At 42.1% G+C, this 21,684-nt stretch overlaps 1 protein-coding gene across 1 annotated transcript in view; it reads left to right on the forward strand.

The window, feature by feature from the left end:
• The first annotated feature begins 4,652 nt into the window (after positions 1–4,652).
• The window catches only part of LOC122562850 (solute carrier family 2, facilitated glucose transporter member 11-like), a 22,186-nt gene continuing 5,154 nt past the window's right edge, over positions 4,653–21,684 (forward strand). The window contains exons 1-11 of the mRNA XM_043716130.1: positions 4,653–4,754; positions 7,790–7,888; positions 10,145–10,305; positions 10,545–10,669; positions 12,106–12,235; positions 13,926–14,074; positions 14,936–15,123; positions 16,783–16,893; positions 16,997–17,098; positions 18,312–18,387; positions 18,910–19,037. Coding sequence (XP_043572065.1) covers positions 4,740–4,754; positions 7,790–7,888; positions 10,145–10,305; positions 10,545–10,669; positions 12,106–12,235; positions 13,926–14,074; positions 14,936–15,123; positions 16,783–16,893; positions 16,997–17,098; positions 18,312–18,387; positions 18,910–19,037 — 1,284 coding nt within the window. The 5' untranslated portion in view covers positions 4,653–4,739. The remainder of the gene's footprint in view (positions 4,755–7,789; positions 7,889–10,144; positions 10,306–10,544; positions 10,670–12,105; positions 12,236–13,925; positions 14,075–14,935; positions 15,124–16,782; positions 16,894–16,996; positions 17,099–18,311; positions 18,388–18,909; positions 19,038–21,684) is intronic.

The following is a 21,684-nucleotide window of genomic DNA, read 5'->3' on the forward strand; positions in this document are numbered from 1 at the left end:
CGGGTTTTATTACGTCTGATGTTAACACATTCCGAGCATGTAAGAGACTTAAATATACACTCTGGTTAGTTGTAGGTTAGATTAGTAGATAGTTGAGTTTTGTTTTTTTTTCTTTTTCGGTATTTTTTTTCTCTTGTTAAATTTTGGCTATTGTATATTTGATTTATATTGTATATCAATGTTTATATTTGAGAGTTTTGTTTATTTTTGTAAACTTGTAAAAATGTTAAATTTCTAATAAAAATATCTGTAAAAAAAACGAAAATGTGTCTAAATAGTACACAGTCACAATGTGGTAAGAAATCAAATCGCTACTCACGCAAAAAAAGTTCAGATTCACTGGTGATGAGGATACAAATCTGCTCATGCATAGGTGCATAAAACCCCATGGAAGCCACCACTGTAAAGAACGTAAGAAATAAGAGCATAAGCAAGACATTTAATCCTTCAAGCCTTCCCCACCATTCTATAAGATCACCACTGATCTGCTTCAGACCTCAACTCCTCTTATGCCAACTCCTCATAAGACTCAACTCCTTTATACAGAGGAACCTCGATTATCCGAAGGACACGGGCGGGAGTATTTTGTTCAGTTAATCAAATTCTGGACAATTGAATGCCGGATATCATAGTTTAGCCAAGTATCAGGACCTTGCAACCTTGCCGGATAATCCGATATTCAGATAATCGCATGCCGGATAATCGAGGTTCTTCTGTATTTCATAAACCTATCTACCTCTTCTTTAAGTGCAGTCAGTGGTTCAGCCTCCACAATGCGCTGAGGTAGAGATTTCCAGGCTTTCACTACTCTCTGAGAAAAGAAATTCCTTCACATCTCAGTTTTAAATAAGTACCCTCTTATTCTGTGACTATGTCCCCCCAGTTTGAGACTCTCCCACTAGTGGAAACATCTTCTCAAAATCTATCCTGTCAATCCTCCCCTCAGAATCTTGCATATTTTAATAAAATCAACTATCACTCTTACAAGCTCCCATCTGTTAATTTATTATTATAAAGTTTGGATGCATTGCACTCTGTCCTCTTTTCCAAGGCATGAACATAGATGTCAAATAATTGAGGCCTTATGACTGATCCTTGTGGCACTTCACTGGTTACATCTTTCCAATCTAAGAATGGCCCATGCATTTGACTTTCTGTTTTCTGTGTGTTAACCAATCCTCAATCCACATTAATGCATTACCCCCAATACCATGAGATCCTATTTTGTGCATTAATGCTTTATGTGCTAGCTTGTCGAATACCTTCTGAAAATTCAAATATATGACATCTATCAGTTCCCCTTTATTATCTCTGCTTATTATATCCTCAAAAAAACTCTAGCAAATTTATAAAACATGATTTTCTTTTCAGAAAACCATGCTAACACTGTTTGAAAGCATTAAGCTTTTCCAAACTTTCTGTTATTATTTTCTTGATAATGATGTGAAGATGCTGGTGTTGGTTTGGGGTGGACAAAGTCAGAAGTCACACGACACTAGGTTATAATCCAACAGATTTATTTGAAATTTCAAATACCCCAATATTACAATGTAAAGGGTTTAGAGAGGGCAGATTTCTTGAAATATATACAAGACAGCTTTTTATGTCAACATGTAGCTGATCCAACAAGGGATGATGCGATGCAGGACCTAATCCTAGGGAATGAAACCAGAGGTATTCGAGGTGACTTGGATTGGGGGAGGGCAAATTTTATTAAAATAAGACAGGATTTGTCCAGAGTAGACTAGAAACAAATACTTTGAAATAAATCTGCAGCAGAACAGTGGGAGGCATTCAAAGAGAGTGCTGGCCCAACATGTTCCCTTCAGGGTAAAATGGAAGAGCAACAAACCCAAAAAATCCTGAATGCCTAGGAATATTCAGGACTGGTTAACAAGCAAAAGGGAGCTTTTTAACCGAAGGAGCAAATCAACAGAGGCCAAATGGAATGTGCAGAGTGAACTAAAGCAATTAAGAGACCAAAGAGGGGATGTGAATAAACAACGGTGGGTAAGATTAGGCAGAATTCCAAGATATTCAGCAAAGCCTTTGACAAGATCTCCCACATAGGAGACTTATGGCAAGTAACATGGCAACTTGGATCTAAAAATGGCTCATTGAGAGACGGAGGGTGGTGGTCGAGGCTGTTTGTGTGACTGGAGGCTAGTATCCAATAGCATACCACAGGGATCAATGCTGGGTCCCTTGTTGTTTGGGATATATATAAATTATATAAGACAGATTGTGGGGGGATGATAGGAATGTTTGCAGTTGACACAAAGATTAGCCAGGTGGTTGACAGTGAGGGAGAAGGTCATAGACTACAGGAGGACATAGATGGATCAGTGGCAGATAGAATTTCACCATAATAAATGTGAGGAGATGAATTTTGGAAGAAGTAACAAGGTGAGGAAATATTTAATGAATGAGAGGACACTAGAAAGCTCAGGAACAGAGGGTTCCTGGGGTGGTTGTGCACTGATACCTGAAGGTAGCAGAGCAGGCTAATAGTGTAGTTAAAAAGCATACACTTGCCATTATCAGTCATGACATAGATTATAAGACCAAGGAGGGCACTTTGGAGCTGTACAGAACTTTGGTTAGCCACAGCTGGAGTACTGCGTGCAGTTATGGTCACCACACTGTGAGAAGGATGTGATTACACTTGAGTGGAAGCAGAGGAGATTTACCAGGATGTTGCCTGGGATGGAGCATTTCAGCTGTGAAGAGAGGCTGGATAAACTGGGCTGTTTTTCTCAGAACAGAGAGCGCTGAGGGGGGACCTGATTGATAATATTTTGAGGGACATGGACAAGGTGGAGAGAGGGCAGCTGTTCCCCTTACTTGAAAGGTGAATACCAAGGGGCATAATTTTAGCTGAAAGGTGGGAAGTTTAGAGGGAATTTGAGGAAACATCATTTTCACCCAGAAGGCAGTGGGGGTCTGGAATGACCGGCTTGGGAGAGGGAGTTGAGGCAGGAAACCTCACAACCTTTGAAATGTATTTGGATGAGCACTTTAAGTGTCATAACATTATGATTATGAGTCAGGTGCTGAAAAACATAACTAGTGTGGATTAAGAGTAGTTTTTTGGTGCAGACTTGATGGATCGAAGGATCGCTTCTGGTCTTGTGATTCTATCCTCTTTTTCCACTTCTGCTGCTGAAAACATAGTTCAAGTCTTACCGCCATTCTCCTCTTCCCCAGTTTCCAATGATCAGGGGAATTGTGATCTCCTTGACACTTGAATCTCTGAGAAACAGACTTTGGGGGAGATGATAGGATTGAAAATATATATTCAGTTCTTTCATGGCAATGCCTTCAGTTAAAAATTTGGCTAATAGGGTTAAGAAAGAACATTATTTATTTGGAAAGTGGAAAAATTACCTGGAAGGAGATGTTGGTGAGTACAGAAAAGGGCTCTGAGGTAAACAGCGATGGTCTCAGTGGTCATGTGTAGTGTTCTATTAAGACTCCTCCTCCATCACCTTACCATCATGTAGAGCATAACAATAAACACAGATTAACAGGTATGAAGAAGTCAGGTCTGATCTGGTATCAGTATCTGAAGAACTCACATGAACATGATCTAAAGATACAGAGGATGGATAACTTTCCCTTCGAGAATAATGCCTCAACCTATCATGCAATATCACCACCTGACCTACTAAACACTGTACCACCTTAACCATCATAATACTGTACCATCTTAATTACTGTAATACTGTACCACTTTAGACACTATACAGGTTGTTCTGCTATGATGCGCGTTTTGTTAATACAAATTCACTATAACACGATTGACGAATTGGGTACTGTTTCTAAAGTGTGACCTTTTCAAGCATTTATTGGTTATACAGCAATTCCGGCCCCATTAGTTTAAATGGTGCTGCTATTATGTGGTGTTAATGATATTCATCCCATCACACACACCAGGACAGCTACAGCATTGTTCAGATATGATGTAAAATATCTCACATCAAACCTCCCACACGCACAGTATGGGATTGATACAGTGTAAAGCTCCCTATACTCACGTTTTAGCAGAACTGACTGTAATACTATATCAGTTTATATCAGAATGTTTGTCATTATTCTGTTCTTGTTTCTTGGATCTTGCTATGTCTGCAGGGATTATTGATTTAACAAAGGTGACCACCCATTGAAAAGTTTTGCAGCACTTTGGGATTCTCAAGGAAATGCTATACATGCTGTAGCCGTGTACTTGAGCGACTTACATAAACTGGCAGGGACCTTTTGGAATAAGTGGCTGTGAATAAATGCAAGCTCACCAATTAGATTTACAGTCTTTTTAATGTGAAACTAAAGAGACAACAGGTGACAAAAAATCTGGTATTGCCACTGTATTCAGGCATGCAGAGGGCTGAAAGAACGTTGATTTTTGAGTGGCATTGGTGCAGTGAATTATTCCTGACTGCAAAACCTTATTACATTTAAAGTTTAATTTTACCCTTATTTCATGACGCAGATGTTCTGATGGAAACGTAATCCCAGTTGAGAGAATTAATGGTGTGTGAAAATACAAGTTCTGGGCATTTCACTGTTGTCAAAAGTTAGTTAATAAATTAGGATCATGTTAAAAAGCAACAATGGACACGTGAAGTCGATGGCTTTAAACCCTGACAGAGCTTTAAATAGCTCACCTCAATCCAGAAACAACCAAACAGCTCAGGAATTACCAAGCACAGGGAGCTCCTTTTGGACACAGACAAGGCACCATGCTGAAGAAACTGGTATGTTCTACACACAGAGTCCTCCTGCTTCTCACTTTAACTGTGTATTCTCTTCTGCCTGTCAGCTATGCTGACACAGATCTGTGTGGTTGGTACGAAAAGCCAAAATAAGTTCTTACGAAGGTTTGTCACTCCAGACAAACTCCAGGATGGCTGCTTGTGTGAAGTGGAGATGTCGTACTGGTACAACAAGGTTCCAATCTGGCAATCCAATCCAATAAGGCTCACATTTGGCACTACTTATGGAGCTTTACTCTGTATCTAGCCCTGTGCTGTCCCTGTCCTGGAAGTGTTTGATGGGGACAGAGTGGAGGGAACTTTACTCTGTATCTAACAAATGCTATACATGTCCTGGGAAGGTTTGGTGGGACAGTGTAGAGGAAACTTTACTTTGTACCTAATCCTGTGTGGCACTGTCCTGGGAGTTTTTGATGAGACAGTGTAGAGGTAGCTTTACTCTGTATCTAATCCCATGCCTTACTTGTTTTGATGGTGCTTTGGAGAGTGTGGAGAGAGGTTTATTCTCCATTGAGTCTATGCTGGACTGTTGTTGGATGTTTGCCAGGGCTGTGCAGTGGGACCTTTCTTCTATATGTAACAAGCATCATCAGTGCCTCTCATGGGAGTATAGGGAGCTTTACACTGTACCAATCCCATACTGTGCGTGTGAGAGGTTTGATGTGAGAGTTTGGAATATTTTACATCATATCTGAACAATGCTCTAGCTGTCCTGATGTGTGTGATGGGATGAATATCATTAAGTCTACATTTCATGAAAACACTTACAAGTGGCAGAGGGCACTTGTATTCCAGAGACGTGGGCTGAATTCAAAATTTAATTGCTGTCTCCTTCTAAGGGATTCCAGAGATTGAGAACAGTAGTGAAACAATTGTACCAATCACTGCCTCTCACTATATTACTTCCTTGATTTGATAACAGCCGGTGACTGCAATCAGTCCACCTCCCAGGTACAGGAAGGTGCACGGTCAAACACTGTCCCCACTGTACTCACTTCCATGGACACAGTGCAGAGTTTACAATCAGAATGTCAGTGCTTCCTCTCAAAGCCAGTTGCCTCTGGGTGGCAATGAGGCCCAAGCAGAATAACTTGTTTATGTTTGAAGGGAGATGGGCTAGGAACAGGCAGGTGGGACTAGTTTAGTTTGGATTATGGTTGCCAGTTGGACCAAAGGGTCTGTTTAGTGTCACTTTACCTGCAAAGGAATTTAGGCAAAGTGTTTTGAGCTATTTCGATGCCAAACTGCAATGCTGTGTAAATGTGATTATTCTGGAAATGAGGATGTAATACAGTAAAGGGTATCTTCCAGGACCATCATCTGTAACTGGAATAAGTTATAGAATCCCTATAGTGTGGAAACGGGCCCTTTGACCCAACAAGTCCACACCGACCCTCAGAAGACCATCCAGAACCATTCCCCTACCCTATTATCCTATGTTTACACCCGAATGATGCACCTAACCTACACATCCCTGAACACAATGGGGCAATTTAGCATGGCCAATTCATTTATTCTGCACATCTTTGGACTGTGGGAAGAAACCGGAGCACCCTGAGGAAATCCACGCAGACACTGAGAGAATTTGCAAACTCCACACAGACAGTTGGCGAGGCTGGAATCGAACCCAGATCCCTGGCGATGTGAGGCAGCAGTATTAACCACTGAGCTATCTTAGATTGTAAATCCCATCTTACAACCTTTGTGGCCTTGTTGATGGGAATGGAGAAATAGGAGGAGGCAATTCAACCTCTCAGGTCTTTCAAATGATGCCAATGCTCTTTAATCCTCTTACCAAATAAATTATGGTCAATCTCAGCTCTGAAATGTTAAACTGTCATTGTCAGCATGGATAAGTTGGGTCGAAGGACCTGTGCTGTATGTTTCTATGACCTCCCACCTCTAGCCTCAACAGCTTTTTGGGGGAAGAGTTTTACACCTCTGAACAGCCTAGCTCAATTTGTTTTAAAGTTATGGTAGCTGGTTCTGACACTCCAAACCAGAGGACAGATACCTACTTCAGCAATTGCTTTTAACTGCAAAAATATATCTTATCATAAAAGATCTTTATGTATATTCACAGGTACTAAAGCAGTTCTATACAGTCTTTGTGTACCAAGAAAAACAAACATTAGAATTTGATAGTCTCTGCAGTGGCCAAAAACAAACAGCGTTTCTCACTCGTGCAGGACACTATTTACACACGTTGAGGCAATGAGAGGGTCTGATAAATGAACAGACCTTCATTTACCTTCATCAGGAAGTCCTTAGACAGTGGTCTTTCCCTTGCACCTTGGCGGCAGCTGCCCCAACCTTTCGGGCATCCCCCAGCACATAGTCTCGGGCATTGGAATGTGCCAGTCTGCAACACTCAGTCAAGATCAACTGCTTGCTCTGGAAGACCAACAGATTTTGGGGAGATCAAAGAGCATCTTTCACTGTGTTGATGGTCCTCCTGGTGCAGCTGATGTTTGTCCTGGTATGTGACCCATGTAACAGACCGTAGCGCACTGAGACCTGCATCATCAAATTCTTAAAGTTAGATTAGCTCCTAACCTTCTGCAGTCAAGGGAATACAAGCCTAATCTGGACACTGTTGTTTCATAACTTAATCATTTTAGTCCAAGTAATACAGTATTCTGGTTAATTTGCAGTACACGCCTTCTAAATTCTTCTTGAGATGCAGTACTCAGAATTGGACACTGTACTCCAGATGGTGCAGACTTCTGAATATAGTATCTGTTACATATCTTATATTCATTTCTATACCAGCCCACTTAAGTAAAGGCTAATGTCCACTAGTGTTATGGGACTTCTATATCTGGACCCCTAAAGCTCTCTGCTTTTCCACAGACAGTAGCTTCTCAGTATTTAGAAAATATTTGGATCCATCTTTCTTGATCTAAATTAAGTAACTTCTCCACATCGAACTGTATCTGCCACAATTTTTCCTATTGTGATACCTTTAAGTGTTTTTTCAATCTGTGATTCATTTATCTCCCTTTATTCTCATGTAGCTTCAGGGACGCATGCTCCTCCCATTGATTCTTGTGACTGGGATTGGAGGTGGTTTCCAATATGGATTCAACATGTCTTCAATCAATGCACCTTCTATGGTAAGCAACTCCCATTGGTATTGAAAGAAGCAAATTCTCTCAAGTGGGCAGAGGCAGCAGCTACTTTGATAGAGTTTGGGATCTGTGTGTTGCAGTGGAAGAGAACTGACTAGGATTCTTTCTCATTTATGGGCTTTGGGCATCACTAAATGAAACATCATTTATTGCCTATCCCTAGTTGCCCAGTTAACAGTCAACCACATTGCCATGGGTCTGGAGTCACATAAAGGCCAGACCAGGTAAGGAGCCTGAGGGAGAGGTTGAATAGATTGGGGCTATTTTTCCCTAGAGTGTTTAAGGCTGAGGGGTGACCTTATAGAGATTTATAAAATCATGAGAGGCATGGATACGGTAAATAGACAAGGTCTTTTCCCCAGGGTAGGAGAGTCCAAAACTAGGAGGCAGAGGTTTAAGATGAGAGGAGAAAAATTTAAAAAGGGCAACATTTTCATGCAGAAGGTGGTGTGTGTATGGAATAAGCTGCCAGAGGAAATGGTTGAGGCTGGTACAAATACAACATTTAAAAGGCATCTGGATGGGTGCATAAATAGGAAGGGTTTCAAGGGATATGGACCAAATGCTGGTAAATGGGACTAGATAAGTTTAGGATATCTGGTCTGCATAGACAAGTTGAACCAAAGGTTCTGTTTCCAAGCTATATGACTCTATGACTGCAGTTTTCCTTCCCTAGATGACATTAGTGAACCAAATGTGTTTTTTGAACAATTGGCAATGGTTTCCTGGTCATCGTTAAACTCTTGATTCTAGATTTTTATTGAATCTAAATTCCACCATCAGCTGTGGCAGGATTTGAACTTGGTTCCTCAGAACATTACGTGGGTCTCTGAATAAATAGTCTAATAGAATCGATAACACTGCTAGGCCATCACCTCTCCAAAGAGAGCAAACCCATCCAGATTGATGAGGGATTAAAATCCCCTCCCTGCTGGCTGAAACATGAAACATGGACTCAGACAGTGAAGAAAGGGGTCACTCATATCATGCATGTGCTAGCTTCTTGAAAGAGCCATCCACTCATTACCCTTCCGCACACACTTTCCCCAGATCTTCCACTTTTCAAGGCTGTTTATCAAAGTAACTTTCAAAAGGAGAATTGGATAAGTATTTCCACTATCCTTTCAGGAAGTGTATTCCAAATTTCGTTTAAAAATTCTCTTCGTTTTCCATCTGACCATTTTTTGTCAATTGCTCCAACATGTGTCCTCCAGCTCCTGGCAGTGAGAGTTGCTGCACAGACAGTCGCACCCCTGTGGGTTTACATTGCCATGCCAATAACTGTTGAGTTACTCGGAGCGATGAACATCTCTCACAAGTTGGGAAGGAGAGGCAGGGTGTTCCAATGTGACAAATATGATTTCACAAGGAGCTAAAATAGAAGTGCCCACACTGGGATTGAAGGGGGTTTAAAAAAAATCAGAATGCAAGCAGCAGAAAACATTTTGAACTGTTAATATTTTTTAATGCCCTGTTCAACACTTCGGTTGGGTATATGATTTGTGATGCTGAACAAACTAACTGACTTACCAAAGAGGAGACGGTCAGCATTAGAATGAGGTTACCCACACGCAAAATTTATTCCAAAGTATTATACAACCAGTGGCATACCTCTGCCAGTATCAATTATTGTTATAATAAAGAATACACAAGAGACAGTCGGTGCACAGCAGGCTCTCACACACAGCAGTGTGATCACAATCAATCTGCTCCCAGCAACGTTGTTTCTGTGATTAATACCAGCAAGAACTAACCTGCTCTACTTTAATCAGTGCCATTGGTTTCTCTTACATTCACCTGGCAGGGGATACACAGGATTTCCCATTTTCCCAAAATGTGTGATAAGGTACTTTGTCTCGCCTATTCACTGGCCTTGAGGAATTCTACTCTTTGCACATGAACTTAATTTTCTAATAAAATGTGCCATTTGGCATTTAGTAAGCATGTAGAAAATTTGGCAAAATTCAAGGCTGTGCCCTTGCGTGTTCCTCTTCTAGACATTCACAGTGACAATATTTCAAAAAGTACTTAATCACATGAAAAAACCTGGGGTTATGAAAAATTATATGTAAATATATATATCTTCCTTTCTATTCCGACAGTCATATTCAACTCAAAACGTTAGCTCTGTTTTTCCATAAATGCTGTCAGACCTGCTGAGTTTCTCCAACAGTTTTTTAAAAAATTCTTCCTTTCTATTATTCTGCACAGAGAATTTCAGATCTTGTTTTATTATTACAGTTTATTAAGGAATTCATTGCTGAGACATGGGTCACCCGCTTTGGCACGACATTGGATGAAACAGCCATCACACTCCTCTGGTGTGTCATTGTCTCTATCTATCCGATCGGAGGACTTATTGGTGCTCTAAATGCCGGACATCTCTCCATAAAGTATGGGAGGTAGGAATTAACACAAACCTGTTCAGTGAAAATAATGCACCAAGGGGTAAATGTTGCATTCCTGGGGGTATATGACATTTTGCTCTATACATAGTTATCAACTTTCAGCCAACCCTCAAATAGCTACATAGTGACTTGCTCAATCCTACAGGTGGCTAATCTGGTGAATCTTGGTTTGACTTGAACTCAAACTTCACCGAACATCTCCTGCTAATTAAACCATTTGATTTGTGTTCCAGGAAGAATGCTCTGCTTTTCAACAACATTGTGGCCATCATAGCTGCAGTTATAATGATGCTCAGCAAAAAGGGAAAGTCCTTTGAGATGATCATGGTGGGGAGGTTCCTCTATGGCATTAATGCAGGTACCCGCAACACTGTTTCTTCCTCTTATGTTTGTTTTCTAAGGTATTTCTGTTATTTCTGATAACTGGTTCAGATAACAATTTGGTTGTTTTGTCTGATTTGATGACTGTGTGGTTGGGTAAAGGGTGTAGGATCAAGATAGACAAGCCAACAGAATACTTTCAATTAGAGTCAAGTGTTTGGAGGGGGGAGTGATGTTCATCCCACCAGGGTTGTGGTGACATTCAAACAGAGAAATTCCGAAGTATTTTTTTTCTTATATTCAGGAAGAAAATGTGAGGAGGAGCCTTGTTTTAGCTAAGTGATTGAATGAGTTTGACAAAGCACTGAATGATCGATTGTGCTATTTATTTACCAAATTGCTTCAATGAAATGTTTGGCTGAACATCTACTGTCCAAGGTGCTGAACATCAATTACTTACAGGCAAATTTTTCTCTCATTGTATTTTTGGATCTACTGTTGATGATTGTCCTGTTGGTGGTATTATTTCTGGTTGTACTGCTGAATGTGTTATTGATGCTGGAAGAGTTGAGTGTATCTTTAATGGTGATATTGTGCTGTATGATATTGATGATTAGTAGGTGTATCATTGATGGTGATATTGGTGACTATGCTTTCAGGAGTATTGTTGATGACTATTTTGTTGAGCGTGTTATTGGCAGTTGTATTTTGAGTGTGTTTGCAGATGGCTGTATTTTGTGTGTGGTATTGACGACTGTAATGTTAGGTGTTTTCTTCCTGACTATATTTTGAGAGTGTTATTGATTACTCTTGGATGTCTAACTGATGACTGCTCTACTGAATACATTTTTGGTGGGGTGTAGGACCATTTGGTGCAGCCACTTTGGTGCGAGCAATTCGGCACGGCCTGTTTGGCGCGACCCATTTCAGCGCGAGCGATTCGGTGCAACTCTTATTTATTCCTTTTCAGGCTTACTTACAAGCGTTAATGAAAGCAATAAAAAGAAAAATAATGTTTATCCTCTTCAGTAAAAATGTTAAAAAAGAAAATAAAAATGAAAGAAATAAGGCAAATACAAAATTGTTGATGGCATTTTAATGGGTTTTATTTTATTTTAATAATTCGTATATTAATATGTTCTATTTTAATATATTTTAATAGTTTTAATAACAGTAGTTTAATAACTACTACTGAATAACTACAAAACAGTTCTGCACCGAAATGGGTCTGTGCCGAAATGGGTCGCACCAAACCGGCCGCGCCGAATGGTCCCACTCGGTTTTTGGTGGTTGCTATGTGCCTATTGTAACCTGTGAACTGATTTAGAAAAAGTGGGGTTTCAGACGAACAAGAGACAATGCAAATGAGGCAAACATATCTGAGGTGTGGATGTAATTCATAAACATGAGCCCATGAAGTGAAGGAGCTTTCCTTTTATCAGCTCTTTGTTTTTTTCATTCTGTTATTTGAAGGTATTGGCCTCAATGTTCACAGTATGTATCTTGGCGAGAGTGCACCAAAGGAATTGCGAGGCCTTGTATCTCTGACCCGGGCGATGTTTGTTGCCTTTGGCAAGTTCATTGGACAAGTGGTTGGACTCAGGTAAGCTCTCAATTCTCGCAAATACAACTCTCACCCAGTACCTTGCTCAGTTCGCTTGCTAACGATAACTGAAGATTTAATACTTTCCCTGGTTCAACTTAAATTAATTTTTAAAAATATATATGTATTCTTAGGAGGTGAATGACACTTTCATCACAGCCCTGATGGAATTAACCATTTAATGTAAGATTGGCGCCATATTGCACCTTCTGCCTCTTTATGCCACTCCCCATCTCACTCCCATCCTCTCTGTTTCCAGTACTCTCTCAATCAGTTATTACATCTAATTATAACAAATTACAACAATCTACATTTATATATCACCTTTATTATTGTTTACAAACCCAAGGTGCCTTACAGTACCATAATCGGAGGAAAAAAAAATTCAATCAAGGAAGGGGACATTAAAACGGGTGACTAAAAGCTTGGTCAGAAAGGTAGAGTGTAAGGAGCTTTTAGAAAGAGGGACAGCAGCTCAGGGAATTTTAGAGTTTGAGGCCTCACAGCTGAAGGCACAGCCTTCAACAGCAGGTCAAAGGAGGTGAGTAATAGACAACTCATGGGTACCCCTCCCTTCCCTGCGCTGATAAATTACTTCCTCTATCTCTGATATCGAGAGCTTTCTTCAGTGTCTCAAATTAGTCCTAACCTGCAGATGGCTAATTTGGGAACCTAAATTTGCAGGGAATTACTGATCTGAAGATAAAAATATCGATAAGACACAATGGGTATATAATCCAAATGCTGTCCTCAGACAGAACATGCAGATAAGCCTAACCCCTTCTGTACATTAGTTTTGAACTGAAAAATGTGTTGCTGGAAAAGCACAGCAGGTCAGGCAGCATCCAGGGAACAGGAGAATCGACGTTTCGGGCATAAGCCCTTCTTCAGGAATGAGGAGGGTGTGCCAAGCAGGCTAAGATAAAAGGTAGGGAGGAGGGACTTGGGGGAGGGGCGTTGGGAATGCGATAGGTGGAAGGGGTGTTTGACACACTTGCTTTCATTGCATTCAGAATAGGAATTGGGATGCCATGTTGCGCTGTACAGGACATTGGTCAGGCCGTGTTGGAATGAGTTTGCGGAGATAAAAGATGTTTGGGCAACACCCTCCTCATTCCTGAAGAAGGGCTTATGCCCGAAACATCGATTCTCCTGCTCCTTGGATGCTGCCTGACCTGCTGCGCTTTTCCAGCAACACATTTTTCAGCTCTGATCTCCAGCATCAGCAGTCCTCACTTTCTCCCTGTACATTTAGTTTGTAAAGTAGTAACTAAAAACCAAAGTGCTAATGTTTTCTTTCCTTAGTTACCAATCACTCGCTAAATATTGAAGTGTTTGAATCTGCATGTTTAGTGTAACTACCTGTATTTGTGCATAATGTGTTTCCTACTCATGTGGCTAAACAGCAACACAGTCAGTTGTCAGTGTCCCTTTCTGTTGACAACATGAGGACACTAGGAGAAAGTGAGGACTGCAGATGCTGGAGATCAGGGTCGAAAAGTGTGGTGCTGGAAAAGCACAGCTTATTCCTGATGAAGGGCTTATGCTGGAAACGTCCATTTTCCTGCTCCTCAGATGCTGCCTGACCGGCTGTGCACCACACTTTTTGATTCTATATTGAGGACACTGTACTCAGCCTGGTGGCCAGTGTTAGCTGTTTTCTGACCCCATTCTCTTTATTTTTCCTCAGGGAGATTTTGGGAACTGAGGCAGCCTGGCCTTTGCTGCTGGCTTTCAGCGGCCTGCCTGCCCTCATTCAGCTGGTGCTGCTGCCCTGGTTCCCAGAGAGTCCCAGATACCTTTTGATTGACAAGGGCAACAAGGTCCTCTGTGTGGATGGTGAGTGCGAGAGGGTTAGGGTTTGGGCATTGGGGCATGTGTGCTGGAAGCTGCTTTACATGGGTTGTATTTATTATAAAAGAGTTTAGCCAAATAGTCAGTTATCCCAATGGCAAACTAGATCTTAATTACCACAATTTAACAACCGAACATGTTCAGTAACCCTGAAAGTGCCAAACAGTGAATCATTTCCTCTCTTTTCCAAATGATTAAAACCACAAATTGTGGTGTGGCCCTGCATATTTTGTGTCCCCTTCCCTTTCTGTGAGATTTTCCAGCCATTTTGAGGAGCTGAAGATCCTAATCAGTTAAATATTGATATTGAGTTACAAAAGGGGATTATTTAGGCAACTGGACAGCAGCCAATCCAAAGACAGACTTTGAAGAGCATCCTAAATGAGGGGAGGAGATAGAGAAATGGAAAATGAGTGACTTCTCAAGCTTCGGGCATCAAAGCTGAAGGCATGACTCCCAATGGTGCAGTGTTGAGGTGCACAGCCTGGCCAGAATCAGAGGATGCAGATGTCTCAGAGAGATATTAGGGTTGAAAAAGTTTACAGATTCAGAGGTAAGAAGCAGTAGCGGTGAATACTTGGAAATGAACCTCCATTGTTAAGACAAGTTGGATCAGTATTTGCAGATTTTTTCTGGATTTCTTTCTGCGGAGTTAGGGAGGGGTTGAGGTCATGGCGAGATTTGACAAGGATGGGAATTTTAAAATCTAGAACTGAATTACAGATTAACTGAAATCAGGTAGAGAGTACAGGGCAGCACCTCACTCTGTCCCTGGTCCAAGCTCTGTTGGGTTTGGTAAAATTACCCCTGAAATAATTGCCTGACTTTTTGGTTATTTCCACACAGCTCTGCGGAGACTCTGGGGTCAGGGAGACTTCTTTGAGGAGGTCCAAGATATGGAGGCTGAGCAGGCTGCTGCAAAGGGAGAACGAGCAAAGACTGCCAGGGAGCTGTTCCAAGATCGCTCAGTACGATGGCAGCTCATCACCAACATCATGCTGACCGTTGCTATGCAGCTTTGTGGCATCAATGCAGTGAGTAGAAATGGCATTTAATCAGCAACTGACATTGCAGTGCAGGAGACAGAATAAGAGACAAAGGTTAACACACATTAGAAACAGATCAAAAGCAAGACAGTGTAAAATGAAAGATGAATAAAAGGTGTAAAAGAGACACAAGGAGATAGAATCAGAGAGAAGGAGGCTCTTACAAATACACACGCTGACACACCTGTCGACACACATAGACGGATATACACACAGTCAAATAGTGTGGTGCTGGAAAAGCGCAGCGGTCAGGCAAGATCCCAGGAGCAGGAGAATCAACGTTTCGGCCATAAGTCCTTCATCAGGAATGGGCTGGTTCTCCTGCTCCGTGGACGCTGCCTGACCTGCTGTACTTTCCAGCGCCACACTTCCGACTCTGATCTCCAGCAGCTGCAGCCCTCTCTATCTCCTAGCTGCAAATACGCACAGACAGATACACTGGCTGAAACGGACACACACAAAAATAGATACACACATCAATTGACGCGTGTACAGACGCACGCACTTACACACACACCGGAATGGGACTATTTGACCCCGCTGTTTTGGCTCTAAGCTGTTTTGGCTCTAAACTGTTTTGGCTCTAAGCTGTTTTGGCGCTTAGCCAATTCAGAATAAAAAAAAAGTCTTGTACAGCCCGTAAGAAATTCATTTTTTATTGCATTGTAAGAAATAAATCTAATTCTTTTTTATTCATTATTTTTAACCTATTCATTATAAAAATGAATTTCTACATTTTGCTACATTTATCAAACACGTATAGATAACCATCGTGTGAAAATTTTGGTTTGTCTTTCTTGCTTAGAATGTTTTCAGGCATTTCTGGTATGGGCTCGACAAGAAAATAGAAAGAAAATTGTATTGCACCTTTCCAATGTGAAGACAGAAGGGCTTCAGTATCATCAAGGCAGGAGATGACTATTAACAATTGTTAAATGAGAAAATGATTACAAAACGAGATTTGAATCTACAGCAGGTTATTACAGCTTTGACTATCAACTCGTTAGTCATCCTCTCTTCTTTAACCAAACAAGACTTTTTTTATTCTGAATTGGCGCCAAAACAGCTCAGCGCCAAAGTAATTAGATTAGATTAGATTACATTACAGTGTGGAAACAGGCCCTTCGGCCCAACAAGTCCACACCGACCCGCCGAAGCGAAACCCACCCATTCCCTTACATTTACCCATTACCTAACACTACGGGCAATTTAGTATGGCCAATTCACCTGACCCTGCACATCTTTAGACTGTGGGAGGAAACCGGAGCACCCGGAGGAAACCCACGCAGACACGGGGAGAACGTGCAAACTCCACACAGTCAGTCGCCTGAGTCGGGAATTGAACCCGGGTCTCTAGCGCTGCGAGGCAGCAGTGCTAACCACTGTGCCACCGTGCCGCCCACTGGTTAATGAGCGCCAAAACAGCTTAGAGCCAAAACGGCGGGGCCAAAACATACCTGATCCCCCCCCCCACCCCAACACACACACACACACAGAAATTGACAGCTGTGACAGTGACAGGAGAGCAGAAAGATGCAGACAGAGAATGAGTGTTAAGGCAGATGATTAAGGCACACTTACCTTTGTGGACTTTCATAATGAAAGAAAGATATTAGATCTAAGATTTACTTGGTTTTGCATTCCCAGATTTATTTCTACTCTTCTGAAGTGTTCCAGGAAGCTGGAATTCCTGACTGGACGATACCATATGTGGTGTTGGGGGCAGGTGCAACACTTCTGATGACCTCCATGGTTTCTGTAAGTGATAGTAAATTGGAAATGACAGAGAGGCTGTGCATATTTTGTTTGAGTATCTTGTCTCGCTAATGTTGCTGAAATTCTTTTGTTTGTTTATGGACAGGGGTTTTTTATTGAGCGAGATGGGAGAAAGGCCTTACTGTGGAAAGGATACAGCCTCATGACCCTGTGGGCAGCACTCCTGTGTGTAACTCTGCCTCTGCAGGTGAGGATTTGTGACTGGACCCTATAATCAGTAAGCTCAGTGGTTTATAGATAGAAACAATAACAGTGCTAAGGAGGAAGTATTGGGCTGGAATCCTATCAAAGGGCTTGGCAGAATTTATATACACAATATAGACAACAAAACTTAAGCAAGTTTAGCTCACCACCAAGACCTCCTCAAGGGTAATGAGGGTGGGGCAATAAATGTTTGCCCAGTCAATGGTGTCCACATCACAAAAAAAATTTTTAAGAAATCAAATACTCAAATGAATTATTGAGACATTTGATGGAGTTATTTAGGTTGTATCATTTGGAGAGTGTGCCCTATTGGAATAATTTGTTTGTTCAATGTTGAGACTTATGGTGCTGTGATTTCACAAAAAGGCCACATCAGAGTCCTCTAACTTTCTTTTGGAATTCAGCCTACTGATAGGATCATTTACTTTGCCCCAGGGTGTCTGGATACTGGTGGGGTGACACCATGAATGCTGATCCATTGTCCCCTCCACTCAACCATCCCTTCTCTTGTCTTCGTGTCCTCACAAACATTACTCCCCCCACCACATCCACATTTCCAATCATGGAAACTTACAAGTAAGTTGAAACCATCTGCACTGCATATCTTTCACCACCCCCTGGTGTTCAGTTCATTCTGCCTACTTTCTATATCACCATCCCGTATGGGGAAACATTCCTGAGCAGGATTCCCAGCAAATATCCTCTGGAGCCAGGAATGGGGCATGCAGGAAGTCATGAACAAACTTAGTGACAAACTCTATTTGTCGAATGGCTTTGAACTACCTCAGAGAGTGGTCCTTGCTTAAAGAGGTTTTAGGAAATGCAAGGATATCCAAGCTGCCAATGTCTAGCACTGGGGCCTAAGTGCAAATCTCTTATGCACTTTTGGAGAGACACAACCAATTACCACTGAGGAATGACCCCATACGGACCACACTTGTCATCATCTGTAACTCAGCAAATAAGGAGACTACCACTTGACTTCAGGGACTTGGATTCACTAAATAAGCTTGGGGTTGCTCATCTGCCTCTTGTTGCTTTCATTCTGACTGTGCCCTCAACATGTGACACACTGATAGGTGTCATGAATACTTTTGACATTGTTACCGAGAGATTATCAAAAACCTCTTTGCAGTGGGATTACTGGATCCTTTTGTGGACAATATTCAATTCTCTACCAATGTCTTGTTTTCCAGCATCAGTTCACCTGGATGCCTTACTGCAGTATATTCCTCATCTTTGCGTATATCTTCAGCTACGGGATTGGTCCTGGTGAGTTCCGATGCTTTCACTGGCCAACTGGAGCAGCAATGAAGGGCAGGGAGCCTGTCCCACCAGTCACCCATCAGAGTGACGGGGAATCTCACGAGAGGGAAGGGGAGAGGGTACCCCATCAGAATGAGAGGGAGGGGAGTTTCTCACCAGAGCAAGTGGGTGTCCCACAGAGAGAGGGGAGGGTCAGTGAGTTGGGGGAGGATGTATCTCCCAGAATGAGATGGGAGGTGGGGGAGAGGGGTGTGTGAATCTGACGAAGGACAGCAGTGCTTTATTAGAGTCTATCACCCTCGTAGAGTGGTAACGGCACTGAAAGAGGTCATTTGGTGGGGGAATGGACAATGTTCCATTATAGTGGAAGGGGGGAGGGCATGGAGAGGTGCATTGCCAGAGCGTGGTGGAGCAGGGCAGGGCTGAGGGGTACAGGGGCCCAGCACTGGTGTTATTTGGTTAGATGAATGATTTGTGAAGTGAAACAGGCTGATATCAGGAGCTGAAATGGTGTTTTCCTTTTTCCAGCGGGAGTGACTGCGATCATCCCCTTCGAAATCTTCACTCAGTCTTACCGACCTGTTGCCTTTGTGATAAACGGCTCCTTCCAGTGGCTGGGCCTCGTCCTTCTGGGAATGATCTTCCCGTTTATTGTGGTGAGTGAGGGCAAACGTAATCCTGAATATAACATTCACTGGCAAAACCATCTCAGTGTTTTAGGAACATACAGAGAGATGTTCAGGCTTTTGATTCTGTTCTTTCATTACAAATTATCTACATCTTAAGCCCTTCTACAAAATTTGGTTTATAGTGCATTAGACCCAGCCCCATCATCAATTACATTGTATTTACAGTACAGAAACAGCCCATTTAAGTGACCAAAGCTGGCTTCATCCTCTCACCCTGCGTCATCTCATCTGATCAGCTGACCTTTCTATCTCATCAATTTCTCTGAACTCCCCTCCCCTTATTTGCCCCAACTCCTCCTTCAATCAACTTACTGTGCAGCCATCTCTTTTCCACAGCCCCAGCCTGGTCGGTCTTTACTGATTGGTGCAAGCTCTTGGTTCTGGTAATATTTGAGTAAATCATTTTTTGCACCTTATCTGGTGCCTCTGTAACTGTTTTATAATAGGGAGACCCAAACAGTTCACAGTACACAGTCTAACTAAGCTTCTATACAACTTTAACACAATCTCTGTTTTTCAATGCTATTCCTCTATACATTAACCACAATATTTGACTAATGACCTTATTAACTGTATTATTGTATTTTTGTTGACCAACATATTGATACCCTATATCCTCTCTTCATCAACCTCATTTGAACATTTATTTTCCTAGGAGTAAGTGGGCTCCATATTCTTCCTGTAAAAATGTGTAACCTCAGTTATGTATATTGAAGTTCACTTACATGCTCATTCTACAAGTCTATTAATGTCTTCCTGTACTATGTCACAGTTCTCCTCTGTGTTAACTATACCCACAATTTGGTACAATTGCAAATTTTGAAATTGTATTTCTGATTCTTAACAGTAGGTCACTTGAGTGAATAGCGATGGTTCCAGGATGGTTCCAGGATGGTTCCATCTAAAACACCTTACCACCTTATGTCAATCTTTGTAACTAGCCTTAACTCTGACTCTCTGTTTTCCATTTTATAGCCAGGCTTGCTATCTGTTCAACTATTTGTTCTCTGACGCTACAAGCTCTGCCTTTAATCATGAGACTTTTATGTGTTACTTTACTGACGGTCTTTTGAAAACTCAAGCACATTGTGTCTACTGTATTTTTCTTATCTGTCCCCTCTGTTACTTCTTTAAAGAACTCAATAAGGTCGATCAAAGATGTCCTTGCCTTTTAAAATCTATGCTGGCTATTTATAGTATTGTTGCTAGATATTTTCCATTCAATTCTTATCCTTATCTCTCCAACTACCAATTTCAAACTAATTAGTCTATGGTTTGTTTTATCTCACTTTCTAGATTTTGGGATCACATTAGTTGTCCTGCAGTTCTCCAGCATTAATCCTTTTTCTAATTAAACCTTACATGTATGCAATAATGATTCTGCAGTCCCTTCTATAATGTCTTTTAATTTGTGTGGACATAACCCATTGTAATTGGGATTTTATCCTCTCTGGGTATGATCAGCTTATCAATTGCTGGCTAAAAGCTGGATTTATGAGACCAAACCTTGAGTAAAATGTAGAGGGACAACGTCTATGACTAGTGCATTAAAGTGTTTGGAATCCAGGTCACTGAACCACTTGTAATAACAATGACACTGGTTGCTAGCCTTGGTCCTGAATTCAGCAGGGCGCTGCTATCTCAGGCTATCTCCCAGTACTTCTGGTGTTTAGATGAAATCATAGATTCCCGACAGTACAGAAAGAGGCCACTCAGCCCATCGAGTCTGCACTGACCCTCCAAAAAGCATCCCACGCAGACCACACACCACTACCCTATCCCTGTACCCCTGGCTAATCCACCTAGCTTGCATATCTCTGACCCTACAGGACAATTTAGCCAATCTACTGAACCTGCACATCTTTTTGACTGTGGGAGGAAACCAGAGCACACCCACGCAGACACGGGAACAATGCGCAAACTCCACACAGGCAGTCACCCAAGGCTGGAATTGAAACCAGGGTCCCTGGTGCTGCCACCCCCAAATAACAGAAATTAAGGAAAATACTCACTACACCAGGGCTTTGCAAAGTGAATGTCAAGATCCCAAGTGAGGTTGAAAGCTGAGATTTTGTTCAAAGGCAGCAATGGCCACCATAGAGTTCTGACTACTTTATAACAGCTATCATCCTACTCCATCAGGTCCCTGATCTCACAGTCCCCTTACCTTCCACTGGCAGGCCTCTCTGAGGGAGGTCATGACCATTTTCACGAGGAGGTTGAACAGTTCATCCATTTTACTAACACCTTCCACCCTGACCTCAAATTTACCTGGACCGTCTCAGACTCCTCCCTCCCCTTCCTAGACCTCTCCATTTCTATCTCGGGGACCGACTCAACACGGACATTTACTACAAACCGACCGACTCCCACAGCTACCTAGATTACACCTCCTCCCACCCTGCCCCCCTGTAAAAGCGCCATCCCATATTCCCAATGCCTTCGCCTCCGCCGCATCTGCTACCAGGAGGACCAGTTCCAATACCGAACGACCCAGATGGCCTCCTTCTTCAAAGACCGCAATTTCCCCCCCCCGACGTGGTCGACGACGCCCTCCACCGCCTCCCCTCCTTCCCCCGCTCCACCGCCCTGGAACGCCGCCCCTCCAACCGCC

Source organism: Chiloscyllium plagiosum, chromosome 25, assembly GCF_004010195.1.
Source record: "Chiloscyllium plagiosum isolate BGI_BamShark_2017 chromosome 25, ASM401019v2, whole genome shotgun sequence".
NCBI lineage: Eukaryota > Metazoa > Chordata > Chondrichthyes > Orectolobiformes > Hemiscylliidae > Chiloscyllium > Chiloscyllium plagiosum.